Source organism: Copidosoma floridanum, unplaced genomic scaffold (genome assembly GCF_036245765.1).
Source record: "Copidosoma floridanum isolate Cflo_tuat_1 unplaced genomic scaffold, Cflo_Japanese_pri ptg000013l, whole genome shotgun sequence".
NCBI lineage: Eukaryota > Metazoa > Arthropoda > Insecta > Hymenoptera > Encyrtidae > Copidosoma > Copidosoma floridanum.
In genome coordinates this window covers 2,427,519-2,444,353 of record NW_028321890.1, presented here as the reverse complement: position 1 = coordinate 2,444,353, position 16,835 = coordinate 2,427,519, and the positions used below count along the sequence as shown (strand labels likewise).

Here is a 16,835-nt window from a genome sequence, read left to right as displayed (position 1 = left end):
TAGGAGGGTAGCATGCTACTGACTAAGCCATCGACTCTCTATCAAAAACCATATTAAAAATAAGACTACGACCTTCCTTTCTATAAGTATATATCTCCACTCAGTAGGTAGTAATCAAAGGTATAAGAATTTTATACTTAGTGTCAATGTTTGTGTCTATGTGTTGGAGGGCGGGTTCATTGCCTAGCGTAAAAAAGCGACTTTGTTCATTTCACCAATGCTGCTAATGCAAAAATGATGGAAAAAGTATCGAAGGGGTTCCCGTCAAAGTTTTAATTAACTTATTAAATAAAATCGACCAATTCCTTCAGTACCTACAGTGATTATTTCTGATTGTTGTTTTATTGATTTTTGTATGAAGCAAAGTAATATATATTTTCTTGTCATTATCATAATAAAAATAATTTTTATTTTTCTGATAAAATTTTGAATAAAAAAAATTATTGGATAGAGAAATTCTTACACTTAACGCAAAATCAATACTAGATAAAATTTTTCACTAAATTAAAATCAATCTTTCAAATAGACTAACTTTTAAATTTTGGAGGGCAATAGGTCAATTTAGGCTAAAAGAGAAAAAGAAAGGAACAGGTATAAAAAAATAGGAGTGTCTAGAGCACTTTAAAAAACTTTTAGGAGCATGTGGTATGCCAAATCCAAAAGAAAGAAACACGAGAACAAAAAGTGGGGATGGGATTGAAAGGTGGACGGAAGAAGCTGAAGAACAGAACGAGTTGGATGAAACGCTAAATACTAAAATCGCAGAGGATGAAGAGCTGAGTAAATTCAAAAGAATGGAGAATAACAAAGCAGCAGGAGAGGACGGGATACTGGTAGAATTTTTAAGGGGGGAACTTCATTTTGGATTGGGAAAATAGTGGGAGTCTTACACAAAGTTTTTAACAGAGTAGAGCTAGTGAAGAGATATGAAGTGGCATGAATATTCCCCATACACAAGGCAAACGATAAGAAGGACGTCAGAAATTATAGAGAAGTAGATTTATTAGATATAAGATATAAAATTCTTACTAATATATTAGCTGTTGGACTAAAAGATTGGTTAGAAGCAAATAGAAAACTGAAAGAAAATCAGGCAAGATTTAGAGAGAATAGGAGAGCTAGGGACCACATATTCATACTAAATATAGTAATAAACAATAAGCTAAAAAACAAAGAGGAAAGAGTATACGGTTGCTTTAAGAACTTCAAAACAGCGTTTGAAAGGGCGGACAAGAGAATTTTACAGGAAAAAATGAGAGGAATAGGGATTAAAGGAAAATTTCTGAGAATATTGGAAGAAATATACAGAAACATAGAAAATAAGGTCATAACGGACAACAGTATCACAGAAAGATTCAAGGCAGCGATGCCCCCTAATCCTGAGCCTATTCAGTATCTAGCTTGAGGACTTCAAAGAGGAGTGGGTAAGGAGAAACAAGTGAGGTACTATCTTAGGAGGAACAAAGATCTATAACCTAAAGTTCGCCGATTATGTAGCAGCGGTTTTAGATACAAAGAAAAAACTACAAAGCATGATCAATAACTTAGAAAGATACAATAATAAAAATAAAATAGAACTTAATTTTAAAAAAAACAAAAAACGAAAAATCGCCGTTTTCAGAAAGAATAGAAGTAGTGAATGAATACAAGCATTTAGGATTTTGGTTTACAACGAAAAATGCGTTTAGTCGCCACGTAACTAAAACGACATATAAAGCCAGAAAAGCAATAAACACTGTATGAAAAATATGGAAAAGAGCTAACATTGAGAGGCTAAGTAGGAGACTATATATACTAGATACTATAGTAAAAACGGGGTGCGGGGTAGAGACCTATGGTTGGGAAAAATGGAAAAAGCTAGAGAAGTTACAAGGTAAATTTGTTAAAATGGCTCTAGGCATCAATTTAAATACACCTAAGTATGCATGGAAAACGAAGGCTGACAGAAAAAGTTTACAGGTAGAAACAATGAGAAGGGTGGGAAAATACATATTACACATAGTGCAAATGGGGAATGAGAGATAAATGAAAATTTGCCTAAAGGAAAAAATAAAATGTGCGATGAACAAAGTTCCAAGTAAGTGGTTTAGATAGGTGGAGGTGACATTTGAAAAGCTTGGAGATAAAATGGGGATCAAAGGCCTATTTGATAATGAGGGAGCAAGTAAATTTGCAGAGAGGTTAGGAAAGAGACTAAAAATAATAAGAGACCAAGAAATTAAAAAAATTGGTAAAAAATTGAAATATCAAATTATTGCGATTACAATAAGATAAAAGATAAAAAAGTAAGACGGGATTGAAAAATACTGGATAAACAGATAAATGAGATAAAAGAAAAATGGACGAAGATGAGATGTGGGAACATAGGAAGGGCAGGAAACATTTGTACATGAGGATATAAAGAAAAATTAGTGATAGATAGGTTAAAAAAGTCGAAGTACCGAAATTTTTAGGTACAAATCAGAAAACTAGAATAAATTATTGAAATTACTGTGTTATAACCAGACTTAATAAGAGTATGATCGTAACTATTTCATTTTAGTATCATTCATGGGTCCTTAAGAATCAGCTCGTGAGCTTTATTAATTCCTTTTAGTTAAGTAAAAATATGTATTTTTAGGAAATGGATGATCTTAATTAATGTATCCCATTATAAAAACAATTTAAATAGTTTATTCATTTGAATAAAATTTACTTGGGTCACCTTAACAAGGTTTAACAGAGCGCGCGGTGGTTTGTGGGGACAGGCTCGGTCGGTTGGTTTGTGGGACGACACGCAGGAGACTGCGGGTTCGATTTCCGGCCAGTGCGACTCTCCCGAGCAAGTACTTCTATGATTTTTTGCATGTGCTTTTTCACCACGCAATGCTCCTCGTGAAGGGATGGGCGATCTTCTCGTAGCAAAAATTACTTACCTCATAGATCCTTCGCTCTGAAGGTGGTCTATGTGAAATCATCACCGTACCAACAAAAACTACAAAAGTGAATTCAGTAATGTACAACTATAAATGTAATATGTAACCATTACTTGTAATATTTAACAAATACAATGTAAAAATGTGCCTTACTGTACCAAGGTATCATATGTACTCGGTTACAATAAAGCCTAAAAATAAATACACTACGTAAGTAGGTATTTATTAAAAAAAAAAAAAAAAGGTTTGACGTAAATTATATTACTGATAAATAGCTTACATCTGTCACTGATTGTTATTACTGCTGCTTCAGAGTTCCCTAATGCTTCGTGCAGTAATTTTCAGTGGTTCCTTAAACTACACGAATAAATTCGTGGCCAGTAAGATGTTGCGGCTTCTTCATTGTACTTCGCTCCTTAGCATAGTCCGATCTTATTCGTGCTCTCGAATTACACCCGAGTTGCCTCAGCCAACACGTTATGCCTTATGTGTATAATAATAAGGTAATCGCAAGTCGTGGGAGTCAAGAGTAGACTAAAACTTTAGAGGACAGGTGACATACGTAAAAAAAGCAATTTTTTCTCTGGATGGTACGTTTTTATAGCGTCAGAGCAAGTAAAAGAGGCCTTTGGTCGAACTAGGTCCACCCATGAGCGATGTTCTTGCAGACTGCGTTGACAGCAAAACAGTAGGCTTGCACGATAATGTTACATGTTACGTTTTCGTATATTAGGAAATATAAATAAAACAGTACCAATCGCATTTTTCTAAAAAGTGCGATTGAGTTTTTTTGATTAGTGATAATGAAAACTCGCATCAGCAATAAAAGAATGCCAAATACAAGTTCAAGTGTGACAGTAAGTTTACAAATTTAAAAAAAACGAAAAGCTCATCATGGAGAGAGTATATAGATGCTTTTAAAAAAATTAAATTTTCTTACTTTATTCATTATGTGTCAGTCACTTCAGTCATAACATCTACAAAAAATAATGAAAAACAAGCAAACCATCCGCGTGCAATAAGAATCATGCATAAGATCTTGCTAAATTAGTAGCTGTCTACGAAACATCATTATTTTTTTAGTCTAGCGTACAAAATGTGTTAAGCTAGGAAAGGTTAAGACGAGGCCGGTTTGCGTGTAGTACTTAGTCACCAGGTATCGTAGTATACGTGCAAAATTAATTGCATTCTCGGCTTGATGAAAGCCAAGGAAGCTCATCTCTTGTATAACAGCCATAAATCTCCAATTATAACAGACTAGCAGCCCCGCGTCTCGGCTTTGCCCGAGACTTACTAAATAAAACTCCGTAGTGTGTTGACATGTAATGTGAAACATTTTCAGTTGAAAATTTAACACATACTCCTGATACATCTCAGAACAAAAATCTTCTTATTAAAAACATATTTTTTCGAAATCCATATAGTTTATTTCGTCAAACAATGAGGTGTAAAAATTCAAAAAAATAATTATGCTAAAAAGTACCGTGCGTTTCTTATGCCATAAAATAATCGGTGACCATAAGAAGCCGTTGATTTACAGTTTCTCCCGTGTAATTCACAAAAACGGCTATTTTTTGAAGCTGTTAAGATTTTAAACCCCCAAAAAATTTGTATTAAAAAAAAAATTTTTTCCTCATATCTTACAACTTTATTACCAGAGCAACAAAGTCCTGGACCTTAAACCCTACATTTTTATTGCCACAAAAACACAACTTTATTTTCTACTCATTAAAAAATCTGAAGTAGGATCTTTAAAGATTTCAGAGATTGCTGTGAACGTACAATGAAAAGCTGATCTCTCACGTAATAGACTCTTTAGTTGTCGATTTTGACGCTGCTGTTTCAATCTCGATAAATTTTCTGCGTCAGTTTCTTGACGCCTAAGTAAAATTGTATTTATTAGGTACATTTAAAGTTTTTCTTTCAATCCACCATCTTGCGACTTTTGGCATGCTTAAAATTTTTGTGACCCCTAAAAGCTATTTTCTGTCAACTTTGTTAAGTTCTAATATATTTGTTGGCAAGGTAGTTCGACGTCCGATGGTTCTAAAAAAGATCGGTGAGCTTATTAAGTTAACTCTTTCTTGACTGCAGTTAACAGCAATTGTGACTGCCTGGATACCTCAGGGTGATCTTCTCTGGCTTGCTGTGGAAGACCCAGACTGATTGGAAGAAAAATGACAAAGTCCGAAGCTTTTGGGCTAGTTGAAGTGCTCTTTCCCAACGTCTCCCGGTATAACGTCAAAGACGTTCGTGTCTAAAGCACCTTTTTTATTTGCAGATTCAGTTGTTTTGGTGATCTTAGATGGGAAGATTGGTTAGTGATACTTGTCCATTGGAGGCTGTTCCGTTGGCTCAAGTTTTTTTTCCTTCATAGCTATTATAGATTTGCCCAACGCAGACCTTGGAGAGGATCAGTGATTCCTGGTTGAATGCTTAGAGTCGAGAGGTTAGTATAGGGTCGTCGGTCACCGGGGTTTAATAGTGCCCGTCTTTAGTTGATATAGTCTTTTGGTCGACGAATCGCTTCCGGAAATGGCAATAAAAATGTATTTGTTGGCAAGGTAGTTTACACTTAGGTGGATCCTAATAAAAACCAATGAAATCGATGGTTAAGTAGGGAACGTAAATACTTATAATGGCCCTAAAAACCGCCAGTGGTGAAACTTCCAGGCTATTCTTTATTATTATTCCTGATGATGAAGAGCTGGCCACGGGTTGCTTGATTCTTCCCCCAGGAGTCTCGATGTACGGAGACTGTGATGAAGGGAGGGACGCCGCTGACCCAAGAATATCTCGTCTTGGGTCGTTCCCCGGATAACCAACCGCTCATCGTTAGATGGGAACATTTGGGTAAGCGCGTTGGGGACGCGACGATCAAGAAGGTAGCCGTTGTGGATACCCGTGCTCCTCAGAGCTGTTTTCCCTTGCTTATATTTGTAGCCACAAATTCTCTAACTGCACCAGGTGGGATGGTGGGACTGCCACACAACTCTGAAGAGTTGGTGTAGATTGTGCTCTGGCTAGATATGTCTCCTGGTATTGTGGCAGAGACGGCATTGGTTGGAAGTAATTTTTTTTTTTTATCGCATTCGTCGAGATTCAGGGTGAATGAACACCTAGGTTCCTTTCCCCTTAGAGAAGAGTGTCGTCTGTAACCGGGATAACCAGCTGCAAGACTGTCATCAGCATTCTCTATACAGCTCGTTGAAGTGCCGAAGCTCGACTACATCACTATCGAGACGCTCCGGCCTATTATAACCAGACTTATTCAACTATGTTGCAGGTAGCTTCGATTTTATGTCGACGCCACCTAGCGGATTTTACTGAACTTAAGTGAAAAGCTGGTGTATTTTTGAAAAACTTTGAGCTCATTTATTGCTATTGTTATTAAATTTTTTATGATAAAAACTATACTAAAACCATCTAGGAAGTATCATGAATCAGTGTGCAAAATTTCAGCAAAATTGGTTCAGTAGTTTTCGCGGTTAGCGATTACAACGGTTTTAGCGAATTTGCTTTATATATTAGTAAGAAAAAGGGATATGGTTGACCAAAATACCAGCTACTAACTGACAAAGCTCATTGATTTAGACATCTGTTTAAAAAAATTCTAGGGTTATTGAGTAGTATTTTGAGTGCAGGATGTATAAGTTTTTTGTCTGTAAGATAATTTTGGTGGTATTCAGAAATGTTAAGCTTGTAATATAAGAAAATAAGGTATATAATTAACAAAATTTTATTTGCAGACAAGTATTGATGCCGTTAACCGACCAGACAGTGATAATGTTGAGCCATCAAGTATTGGAGAGGATCGTGATGTGAATAGTGATGAAAATCGAGACGTGTACATTATGAATCCAAAAACTGAAGACAGAGCGAGCTCCTTTTTTGCTCAGCCCGGTGTATTAGCTGGTATTTATGTACTATTTTTAATAGATTATAAAAAAAACCAAACCATAATCTCATGGGTCTTGATTCAAAAATCTACAGTATTTGTAATAATATATTTTCCTTACATGGTATGTAAGAACATAAGAATTTACTCTAATTTATCGATGGGTCAGTATTAAATGCGAGTAATTAAATTTATCGACATTTTCCATCCAATGCACTGTAGCCAAGGCAACTCGAATTTTTTTAAAACTACATTTTGTAAACACATTGGCATACGTGCAAAAAAGTGCCACCTCGACTAGGACTTGAACCTGGAACTCTTTTCTTGCCGGGAAAGTGCGTTACCAATTTTGGCATCGAGGTCTCAGTGACTCCTCTTCTCAATTGCTACACTTTATACTTTTTCTGCGATTTTTTCAGTTTGACGCCTTGCTCATATGGTATGTAAGAATACAAAAATTTACTCTAATTTATCGATAGGTAAATATTAAATTCGAGTAATTAAATTTATCGACATTTCCCATCCAACAAACGATTGCCAAAGCAACTCAAATTTTTCAGTTAAAAAAAGTATAAAGTGTAGGAATTAAGAAGAGGAGTCGTCGAGACCTTGATAGCGAAATTGGTAATGCACTTTCCTGGCAAGAAAAGAGTTCCAGGTTCAAATCCTGGTCGAGGTGGCCCTTTTTTCAATTTCTACGTATGACAATGTTTTTACAAACTGTAGTTTTAACTGAAAAATTCGAGTTACCTTGGCAATTGTGTGTTGGATGGGAAATATCGATAAATTCTATTACCCGCATTTTATACTTACCCATCGATAAATTAGAGTGAATAGTAATATTCTTACATGTACCATATGAGCAAGGCGTTAAACTGAAAAAATCGCCGAAAAAGTATAGTGTAGCAATTGAGAAGAGGAGTCGCCAAGACCTCAATGGCGACATTGGTAACACACTTTCCTGGCAAGAAAAGAGTTTCAGGTTCTAGTCCCAGTCAAGGTGGCACTTTTTTTCAATTGCTACGTATGAAAATGATTTTATAAACTGTAGTTTTAACTCAAAAATTCGAGTTGCCTTGGCAATCGTGTGTTGGGTAGGAAATGTCGATAAATCCAATTACTTACATACTTTTTTTATGTTTGCAAAAATTTTTAAAGTTGCTAAGCATAAATATTTTTATTATATTTACTGCACATTAAGCTAAAAAATTTATCCATTTTTAAAGTTATACTTCTATAGGCGGATACACCACACAACGCCACCACACCACACAATATGATCCTACCGCACCAGACTATACATTTTGAATGTTTCTTATTTTTTCTTACAACCAATTTCCAAAAAAAAGAAAAAACAGTTTTCAAAGACATTTGATCCCCCGTCCTCTTGCACACTAGGCAAGTATCTTACCCGCGCTGCTGTGAGCGAGCCCTACATCGGAAAACCGATTACTTGATTTCATCGTACAGTTTGTAACATATTTCTAATGCAAATTTTTATTTACTTTTGGTTTAATCATACATTGCATAAAAAATTTAATCAATAAAATACATTTTTTGGTACCCGTTTTTTTCAAAAATTTGGAAATTAGTATATATTAGCAGAGCAGCTTTCATATGTATTAATAAACATTTATTTACTTATTCATTAGTTTCTCTTAACATAAGTAAATAATTATTTATAAAATTTTTTACATGTTTTCATAATGTTCATACTTACAAGAAAATATTTTCGGTACTGTATAATTTCAATAATTGATTTTTATTGCGTTTTCTTTTTTCAAAAAATTTAGAGAGGTGGAAGGATCGCAAATATATGCAGCAACACTGGAAATTATTTTTCTTATATGGATCAGCTTACATACACGCTTCTACGCGTACTTGACCCCTTCTTTCGTGTGTTACTACACAAAAAAATATAGATCTATTTGAATATGAAACAGGTTTATCTGAAAGTAATTTTTCATAGAAACAAAAATTAAGGGGTCCATACAGATTTTATAAATGTAATTTTTGGTGATTTTTCCATAATGTTACATGTTAAATTGCAAATTTTTAAAATGAAACATGTGAAAGAAGGTACAGTTGAATAATCTGCATTTTTTTGGATATTTCTTATGATATTTTGGGTATACTTTTGATGCTTGAATAATATCCGTCAAAAAAACCTATGTGTGATGATATTCCTGAAGGGACTTTATTTCTATTGTATTGTGCCATGATATATTGTTTGCAATGTTTTAGTTATTAAATATTAGAATACTTATTGAAACCACACCTAACTAATGTAGGGCAATGTAACGTAACGATAATTGCACCACCTTTGTACACACAATATTGTTTCACGGAAGGTATATTTACATTTATAATTATATTATCTGCCATACAATTTTTTAGAAGTATAACTTCTTACTGGGGTACCCAAGCACCCACTGTCCACTGGTTTTCTTGAAGAAAAAAACATTTAAATTTAAGTTTGTGTGAAATATTTATAGATATAAGAAACAAGGGCTTTTTTGTACTAAGGGGAAGCCCTAATACAATAGCCTTAACACGTGTAAGGTAACTTTTACCTGACATTTTACAGAATAATATCAAGTGGCATAAATGTGCCGTGCAGGTGAGTTTGGAAAGTCCACTACGACACCCACGCACACTATTTACTTCTAAGTTAGATTTTCAAAGTTTCAATCAATGAAAATGAGTACTTAATATGGTATTTTATCAAATTATTTCGATGAAATGATCGTTTTTACGCTTAGAAATGATTATAAATTAAGTGACAATTTCTCTTTATTAATTTTATCTTACAAATTTATCGAGTAAAAAGACGCTGATACAAGTAATAATGAATTTTCCATTATCTAATTTATTGCTTTTTCCTTACGCTTTCAGGATATATCTTTTGTGATGTTTGTTTTCAAAAAATGGATAAAGTTATTACAGACAATCGAAAATTTATAATTACTTGTATAAACGTCTTGTTACTCGATTAATTTATACGAATAAAGTATAATTGAGGAATTGTCACTTACTTCCACATGCATTATCTCCGGTCCAGTGAATGGTGAATCCGACTGTCACCAGTGGTGGCGCTCTTTCAAACTGTTCCACGATCCGAATACGAGATACGATAGATCGATAAAAATATCAGTACATTAAGTACCAGAGAAATCAATTTCTTAAAAAAATCAGTGAGTAATCCAATAACATCCTCACCATTCGCCTTCAGATTCTGCTACACTTACTCACTTACTCAGCCACCCACCCACCTACACACACACACACGCATATATATATACTTCGTATACAGTATTATTAACGCACATTGCCGTGCGCGAAGTGTGCTTACATACTTAAGTAATTAAGCATACAAAGTAAATGTCCCTATTCATAGAAAATGAAAATTTATGTATTTTTTATACAACGTACTTAATAAAATAATTGTGGTGGTTGTATATTTTATGTATCTTTATGAATTCACAAGAAAAATTTTATTTCACCTATTATAAATGACCAATTTTAAAGATAGTTCCATAAATAGGGACAAAGTCGTCGTAGTCTTTTGAACTCTGCGTATAATAGCACCAAACTTCAACAAGGAATTTATATACTTCTAGTTAACAAATAAACGGTATAATTATTCTCATTAAAAAAAATAGTGTTATGTTAGTGAAAAAACTTCAATTGTCTTAAAATATTATTCTAAAATTACGTTTTTTAAAAATTTTGACAAATTCGGACATAACATGAAACAATAGGTAGGTTCATAATCATGTACATTTTGGTCTTATAATCTTTTTATAAAATAAAGTATTTTAATAATTAAGAACCATACTTAAAAATTAGAATAATAATGGTAAATTCATAGTGCACAAGCTAATACCAATATTTTTACTGTGAAAGCTCATAGTTAAGAAAAAAAATCAAAGAAGCAAGTATGATAAAATTTATGGTCCTAATAGGGACATTTACTTTACGTGGGTATGTGTGTAAAACTTATGTTCTTATGTATAGAATCGTGTATGTATGTGTGTCTACCGTCTACTGTGTGCATGTGCATGCATGTATGTACATAATGCACACATGACTAGTTGATACTAAAAAAGTAAATTACCAAAAAAGTTTGGCATGCATATAAAATCGATGCAGACAGCCAATATCGATTCAATGAGTTTTATAATATGACGCAACCTTCAAATATTTAAAAAAATTCCATATCTTCAAAAGGAAGCAAGATAGACCAAAAATAACGAATTTTCTGGATAATCTAAGGGTAATAAAAACATTGTGGCGCCCAAACAGAAAGGTGTTGAGTTGTGTGAAAACATAACCCTAAATTAATTTTATGTGTGTGTGTGTGAGTGCAATTTCAATAAGTAATTTTGATTTCAAAGAACAGTTTGTCAGTGCACTTAGAAAGTATAGGTATTAGGATGCGTAACAAATAACTGTTTGTAAAATAATTGCAAAATAATTGTTAGATTTTTGTTAATTAACTTTTTAAAGTGAAACTTTGAAGTGATATTACTTCACCGTTGGTTAAACAACATTTTGCTGTGATAAAAACATTGTATTTAATATTCGTACTGATAACAAATAAAAAGAAATTGAGTTTTGAGAATTTTGACGTTTTTCCAGCAAAGATTGTATTTTGCAAATGAAACAATTCCTAATATCTAAGTCAATTTTGCATACTGAAAAAAGTTGGTATAATTATTTAAAAGATTTGACAGCCCTCATAATGGGAGTGAGTAACAGTTTGATAGCACACATTTTTTGGTTTCTAAATGGCTAAATGGCTACTGCAGTGCAGTCAATCAATGCCCGAATGTTTTTAAAATTTTCGGAACATGCTGGTACGTTCTTTAAAGAGGTTTTGGCTAAAAATAAAGAATGTTAACAAATACTGGAAAAAATTTTTTTTAATCTCAAGAACATTCAATTTTCATTCTCAAGAACAACGTATTTTCCAGGATAAAAATCATTTCGTTCTATAATTTAACATAGGTTCTCGTTATTAATTAAATATTATTGAATACTAGCGGCCCTCCGTCTCGGCTTCGCCCAAGACTTTCTAAATAGAACACCGTCGTGTGTTAACATGTAATGTGAAACGTTTTCAGTTAGAAATTTTACATCTATTCCTGATACTTCTCAGAACAAAAATCTTCTTATTAAAAACATATTTGTTCAGAATCCATACAGTTTATTTGGTCAAATAATAAACTATAAAAATTAAAAATAAATAATCATGGTGAAAAGTACTGTGCATTTCATATGCCAGAAAATAATCGTTGGCCCTATTTGCAGTTTTTCCCGTATAATCTACGAAAAGGGCTACTTTTTAAAGCTGTTAAAGATTTGAAATTCCAAAAAAGTATACATTAAAAAAAAAAATTATTTTCTCTTATATCAAAACTCTATTATCAGAGCAACAAAGTCCTGGAGCTTCGTCTCTACATTTTTTATCGCCACAAAAATACAAATACATATTCTACCTGTAAAAGAATCTAGAAGATTTAAGAGATTACTGTGAGGGTACTGATTAAAAAGCTGATCTCTCAAGCAATAGATTTTTTATTAGTCAATTTTGACGCTGCTGTTTCAATCTCGACAAATGTTCTGCATCAGTATCTTTAGGCCTAAAATTGTATTTATTAGATGCATATAACGTTTTTTTAAATTCGCCCTCTTTTGAATTTTAGTATGGTTAAGACATTTGTGAGCCCTAAAGGCTGTTTTTTGTCGACTTTTTTAACTTCTTACATATTTGTTGGCAAGGTAGTTCGACGTCCAATGGCCCTAAAAAGGACCGGTGAGTTTCTTAAGTAAACTCTTTTTTGACTGAAGTTTCCAGCAATTGCGACTGCCTGGATACCTCAGGGTAATCTTCTCTGGCCTGCTGTTGAAGCCTCGGACTGATCGAAAGAAAAATGACAAAGTCCGAAGCTTTGGAGCTAGTTGTAGAGATCTTTCCCAACGGCATTTGGTATAATGTCAAAGACGTTGGTGTCTAAAACACCTTCTTTTTTAGCAGACTCAGTTGTTTTGGTGACTAAGGTAGGGAGATTAGTTCGTGACGCACGCTCGTTGGAGACTGTCCCATTGGCTCAAGTTTTTCTTTCCTTCATAGCTGTTAAATTCTCCCAGTGCAGACCTTGGAGAGGATCGGTGATTCCTGGTTGAATGCTTACAGTCGAGAGGGTAATATAGGGCCGTCGGTAACTAGGATTCCCAGCTTTGCGACAAACAACTGCGCTCGTTACTACTGCTAGTAAATGACTGACTTGGTTTAATAGTGGCTATCTTTAGTTAACATAGTCTTTTAGTCGACGAATCGTTTTTGGAAATGATTTTATAAATGTATTTGATGGCAAGGTAGTTTAACTTAGGTGGCCCTTGAAAAAACCAATGAGATTGATGGTTAAGTAGGGAACGTAAGTACTTATAATGGCCCTGAAAAGGGCCAGTAATGAAACTTCCATCTCTCCCTTATTATTGTTCTTGATGATGAAGAACGTGCGTTCAGTGCTTCTCAGGGCTGTTTTCCCTGGATTGCATGTGTAGTATAAAATCCTCTGATGGCACCAGGCCGGATAGTGGAACGGCCACATAACTCTGAAGTGTTGGAGCAGGTTGTGCTCTAGGTAGATACGTCTCCTAGTATTTCACCAGAGATGGTAATAGTTAAAATTTTTTTTTATTGGTGGCACTTACTAATCCTGGAGGTTGCGGATGGAAGTATAGACCTAGGTCACTACCCATTAGAGAAGTGTGTTGTCGGTAACCAGGATATCCAGCTGCACGACTAATATCAACCTTCTTGATGCAGCTCGATGAACTGCCGTTAGTTGACTACAAACGTTTCCGGGACGCTCTAGCACATTATAACCACACTTGTTTAATTCTGTTGCAGGTAGCTTCAATTTTATGTCGACGCCACTTAGCGGATCCTACTGAATTAACGTGAAAAGCTGGCGTATTTTTAAAAAACTTTAAGCTTATTTATTGCTATTGTTATTAACTTTTTCAAGATAAAAATTTACTAAAACCATCTTGGAATTATCAACAATCAATATGCAAAATTTCAGCAAAATCGGTTGAGTAGTTTCCGCGATTAACGATTATAACGGTTTTAGTGACTTTGCTTTATATATCAACTAGCAGCCCCCTGTCTCGGCTTCGCCCAAGACTTACTAAATAAAAAACCGTAGTGTGTTGACATGTAATGTGAAACATTTTTAGTTAGAAAATTTTATACATATTCCCGATACATCTCAGAACTAAAATCTTCTTATTAAAAAAATATTTTTTCGGAATGCATATAGTTTATTTGGTCAGATTATAAGGTGTAAAAATTCAAAAAAATAATTATGCTGAAAAGTACCGTGCATTCTTCATGCCATAAAATAATCGATGGCTATAAGAAGTTGTTGATTTACAGTTTCTTCTGTGTTATTCACGGAAAGGGCTATTTTTTAAAGCTGTTAAAATTTTAAGCCCTCAAAAAATTTATATTAAAAAAAAAAATTTTTTTCTCATATCTCACAATCTTATTACCAGAGCAACAAAGTCCTGGACCTTAAACCCAACATTTTTACATAGCCACAAAAACAGAAATACATTTTCTACTTATTTAAAAATCTGAAGTAGGATCTTTAAAGATTCCAGAGATTGCTGTGAGGGTACAATAAAAAGCTGATCTCTCACGTAATGGACTCTTAAGTTGTCGATTTTGACGCTGCTGTTTCAATCTCGATAAATTTTCTGCGTCAGTTTCTTCACGCCTCAAATTGTATTCATTAGATACATTTGAAGTTTTCTTTTCAATAGACCCTTTTGCGACTATTGGCATGCTTACGACTTTTATGATCCCTAAAGGCTATTTTCAGTCAACTTTGTTAATTTTAATACATTTGTTGGCTAGGTAGTTCGACGTCCGATGGCCCTAAAAAAGACCGGTGAGCTTCTCAAGTTAACTCTTTCTTGACTGCAGTTAACAGCGATTGTGACTACCTGGATATCTCATGGTGATCTTCTCTGGCTTGCTGTTGAAGACCCAGACTGATTGGGAGAAAAATTACAAAGTCCAAAGCTGTGGGGCTAGTTGTAGTGCTCTTTCCCAACGTCTCCCGGTATAACGTCGAAGACGTTGGTGTCTAAGGCATATTTTTCATTTGCAGATTCAGTTGTTTTGGTGATCTTAGATGGGGAGATTGGTTAGTGATACTTGTCCATTGGAGGCTGTCCCGTTGGCTCAAGTTTTTTTTCCTTCATAGCTGTTATAGGTTTGCTCAACGCAGACCTTGGAGAGGATCAGTGATTCCCGGTTGAATGCTTAGAGTCAAGAGAGTAATATAGAGTCATCGGTCACCGGGTTCTCCAGCCTTGCGAAGAACAACTCCGCAGGTGACGTCTGCTTGTGAGTAGCTAACTTGGGTTAATAGTGCCCGTCTTTAGTTAATATAGTCTTTTAGTCGACGAATCGCTTCCGGAAATGGTAATAAAAATGTATTTGTTGGCAAGGTAGTTTACACTTAGGTGGATCCTAATAAAAACCAATGAAATTGAGGGTTAAGTAGGGAACGTAAATACTTATAATGGCCCTAAAAAGTGCCAGTGGTGAAACTTCCAGGCTATTCTTTATTATTATTCCTGATGATGAAGAGCTGGCCACGGGTTGCTTGATTCTTACCCTAGGAGTCTCGATGTACGGAGACTGTGATGGAGGGAGGGACGCCGCTGACCCAAGAATATCTCGTCTTGGGTCGTTCCCCGGATAACCAACTGCTTATCTTTAGACGGGAACATGTGGGTAAGCGCGTGGGTACGACGACCAAGAAGGTAGCCCTTGTGGCTTCCCGTGCCCCTCAGAGCTGTTTTTCCTTGCTTACATTTGTAGCCACAAATTCTCTAACTACACCAGGTGGGATGGTGGGACTCCCTCACAACTCTGATGAGTTGAACCAGATTGTGCTCTGGCTAGATATGTCTCCTGGTATTGTAGCAGAGATGGCATCGGTTGCAATTATTTTTTTTTTTTTTTTATCGCACTCGTAGAGATTCAGGGTGAATGGACACCTAGGTGCCTTTCACCTTAGAGAAGAGTGTCGTCCGTAACCGGGATACCCAGCTGCAAGACTATTATCAGCATTCTCTATACAGCTCGTTGAGTTGCCGAAACTCGGCTGCGACACTATGGAGACGCTCCAGCCTATTATAACCACACTTTTTTAATTATGTTGCAGGTAGCTTCGATTGTATGTCGACGCCTCCTAGCGGATTTTACTGAACTAAAGTGAAAAGCTGGCGTATTTTTGCAAAACTTCGAGCTCATTTATTGCTATTGTTATTAAATTTTTTAAGATAAAACTATACTAAAACCATCTAGGAAGTATCATGAATCAGTGTGCAAAATTTCAGCAAAATCGGTTCAGTAGTTTTCGCGGTCAGCGATTACAACGGTTTTAGCGACTTTGCTTTATATATTAGTAAGTTAACATAACATTTTTGCAAGATGTTCTTGATTTTTTTTTAATTTTTTTAATCCTTTCTCAGTAAACTTATTTTTAACTGGAAAAAAAAATTTTGAACTGCTTTTCAAAAATTTTCATTTACTTGTATAGTAGTTTAAATACAATTTGATTGCAGACTTTCATAAGAGCCCACATAAGCTCGTAAAATCAAACAAGTTTTTTTTTTCTACAAAGTGTTTGGAAAAAAATGTTGAAAAAATGTAGACGCTTATGAAATGTTCTTAAAAAGAACCTTATTTTAGTGTTCTTAAATACTATTTTTTTTTTTTTGGAACCTCTTTACCTAGTTACTAGACAGCACATTCTTGAAACATAGTATTTTTATAACCTGAAAAATTTTGAAATGATGAATTTTAATTATATAAATATGGGCCTACTAGTAAAACTCTTGACATAGCAAAACACTTGAGCATTTCTGAGAGACCACAGATTTTTTTCTGTTAATCACTCATTTTCAAAGTCACCTTCGTTCAACCTTCTCAA

General features: G+C 34.7%; 1 protein-coding gene across 2 annotated transcripts in view; it reads left to right on the top strand.

The window, feature by feature from the left end:
- The window catches only part of Sdc (Syndecan), a 304,458-nt gene that overhangs the window by 230,811 nt on the left and 56,812 nt on the right, over positions 1-16,835 (top strand). For both annotated transcript variants that reach the window (XM_089591026.1, XM_089591025.1), the window contains one exon: positions 6,665-6,830. In XM_089591026.1, the coding sequence (XP_089447152.1) occupies positions 6,665-6,830 (166 nt within the window). The remainder of the gene's footprint in view (positions 1-6,664; positions 6,831-16,835) is intronic.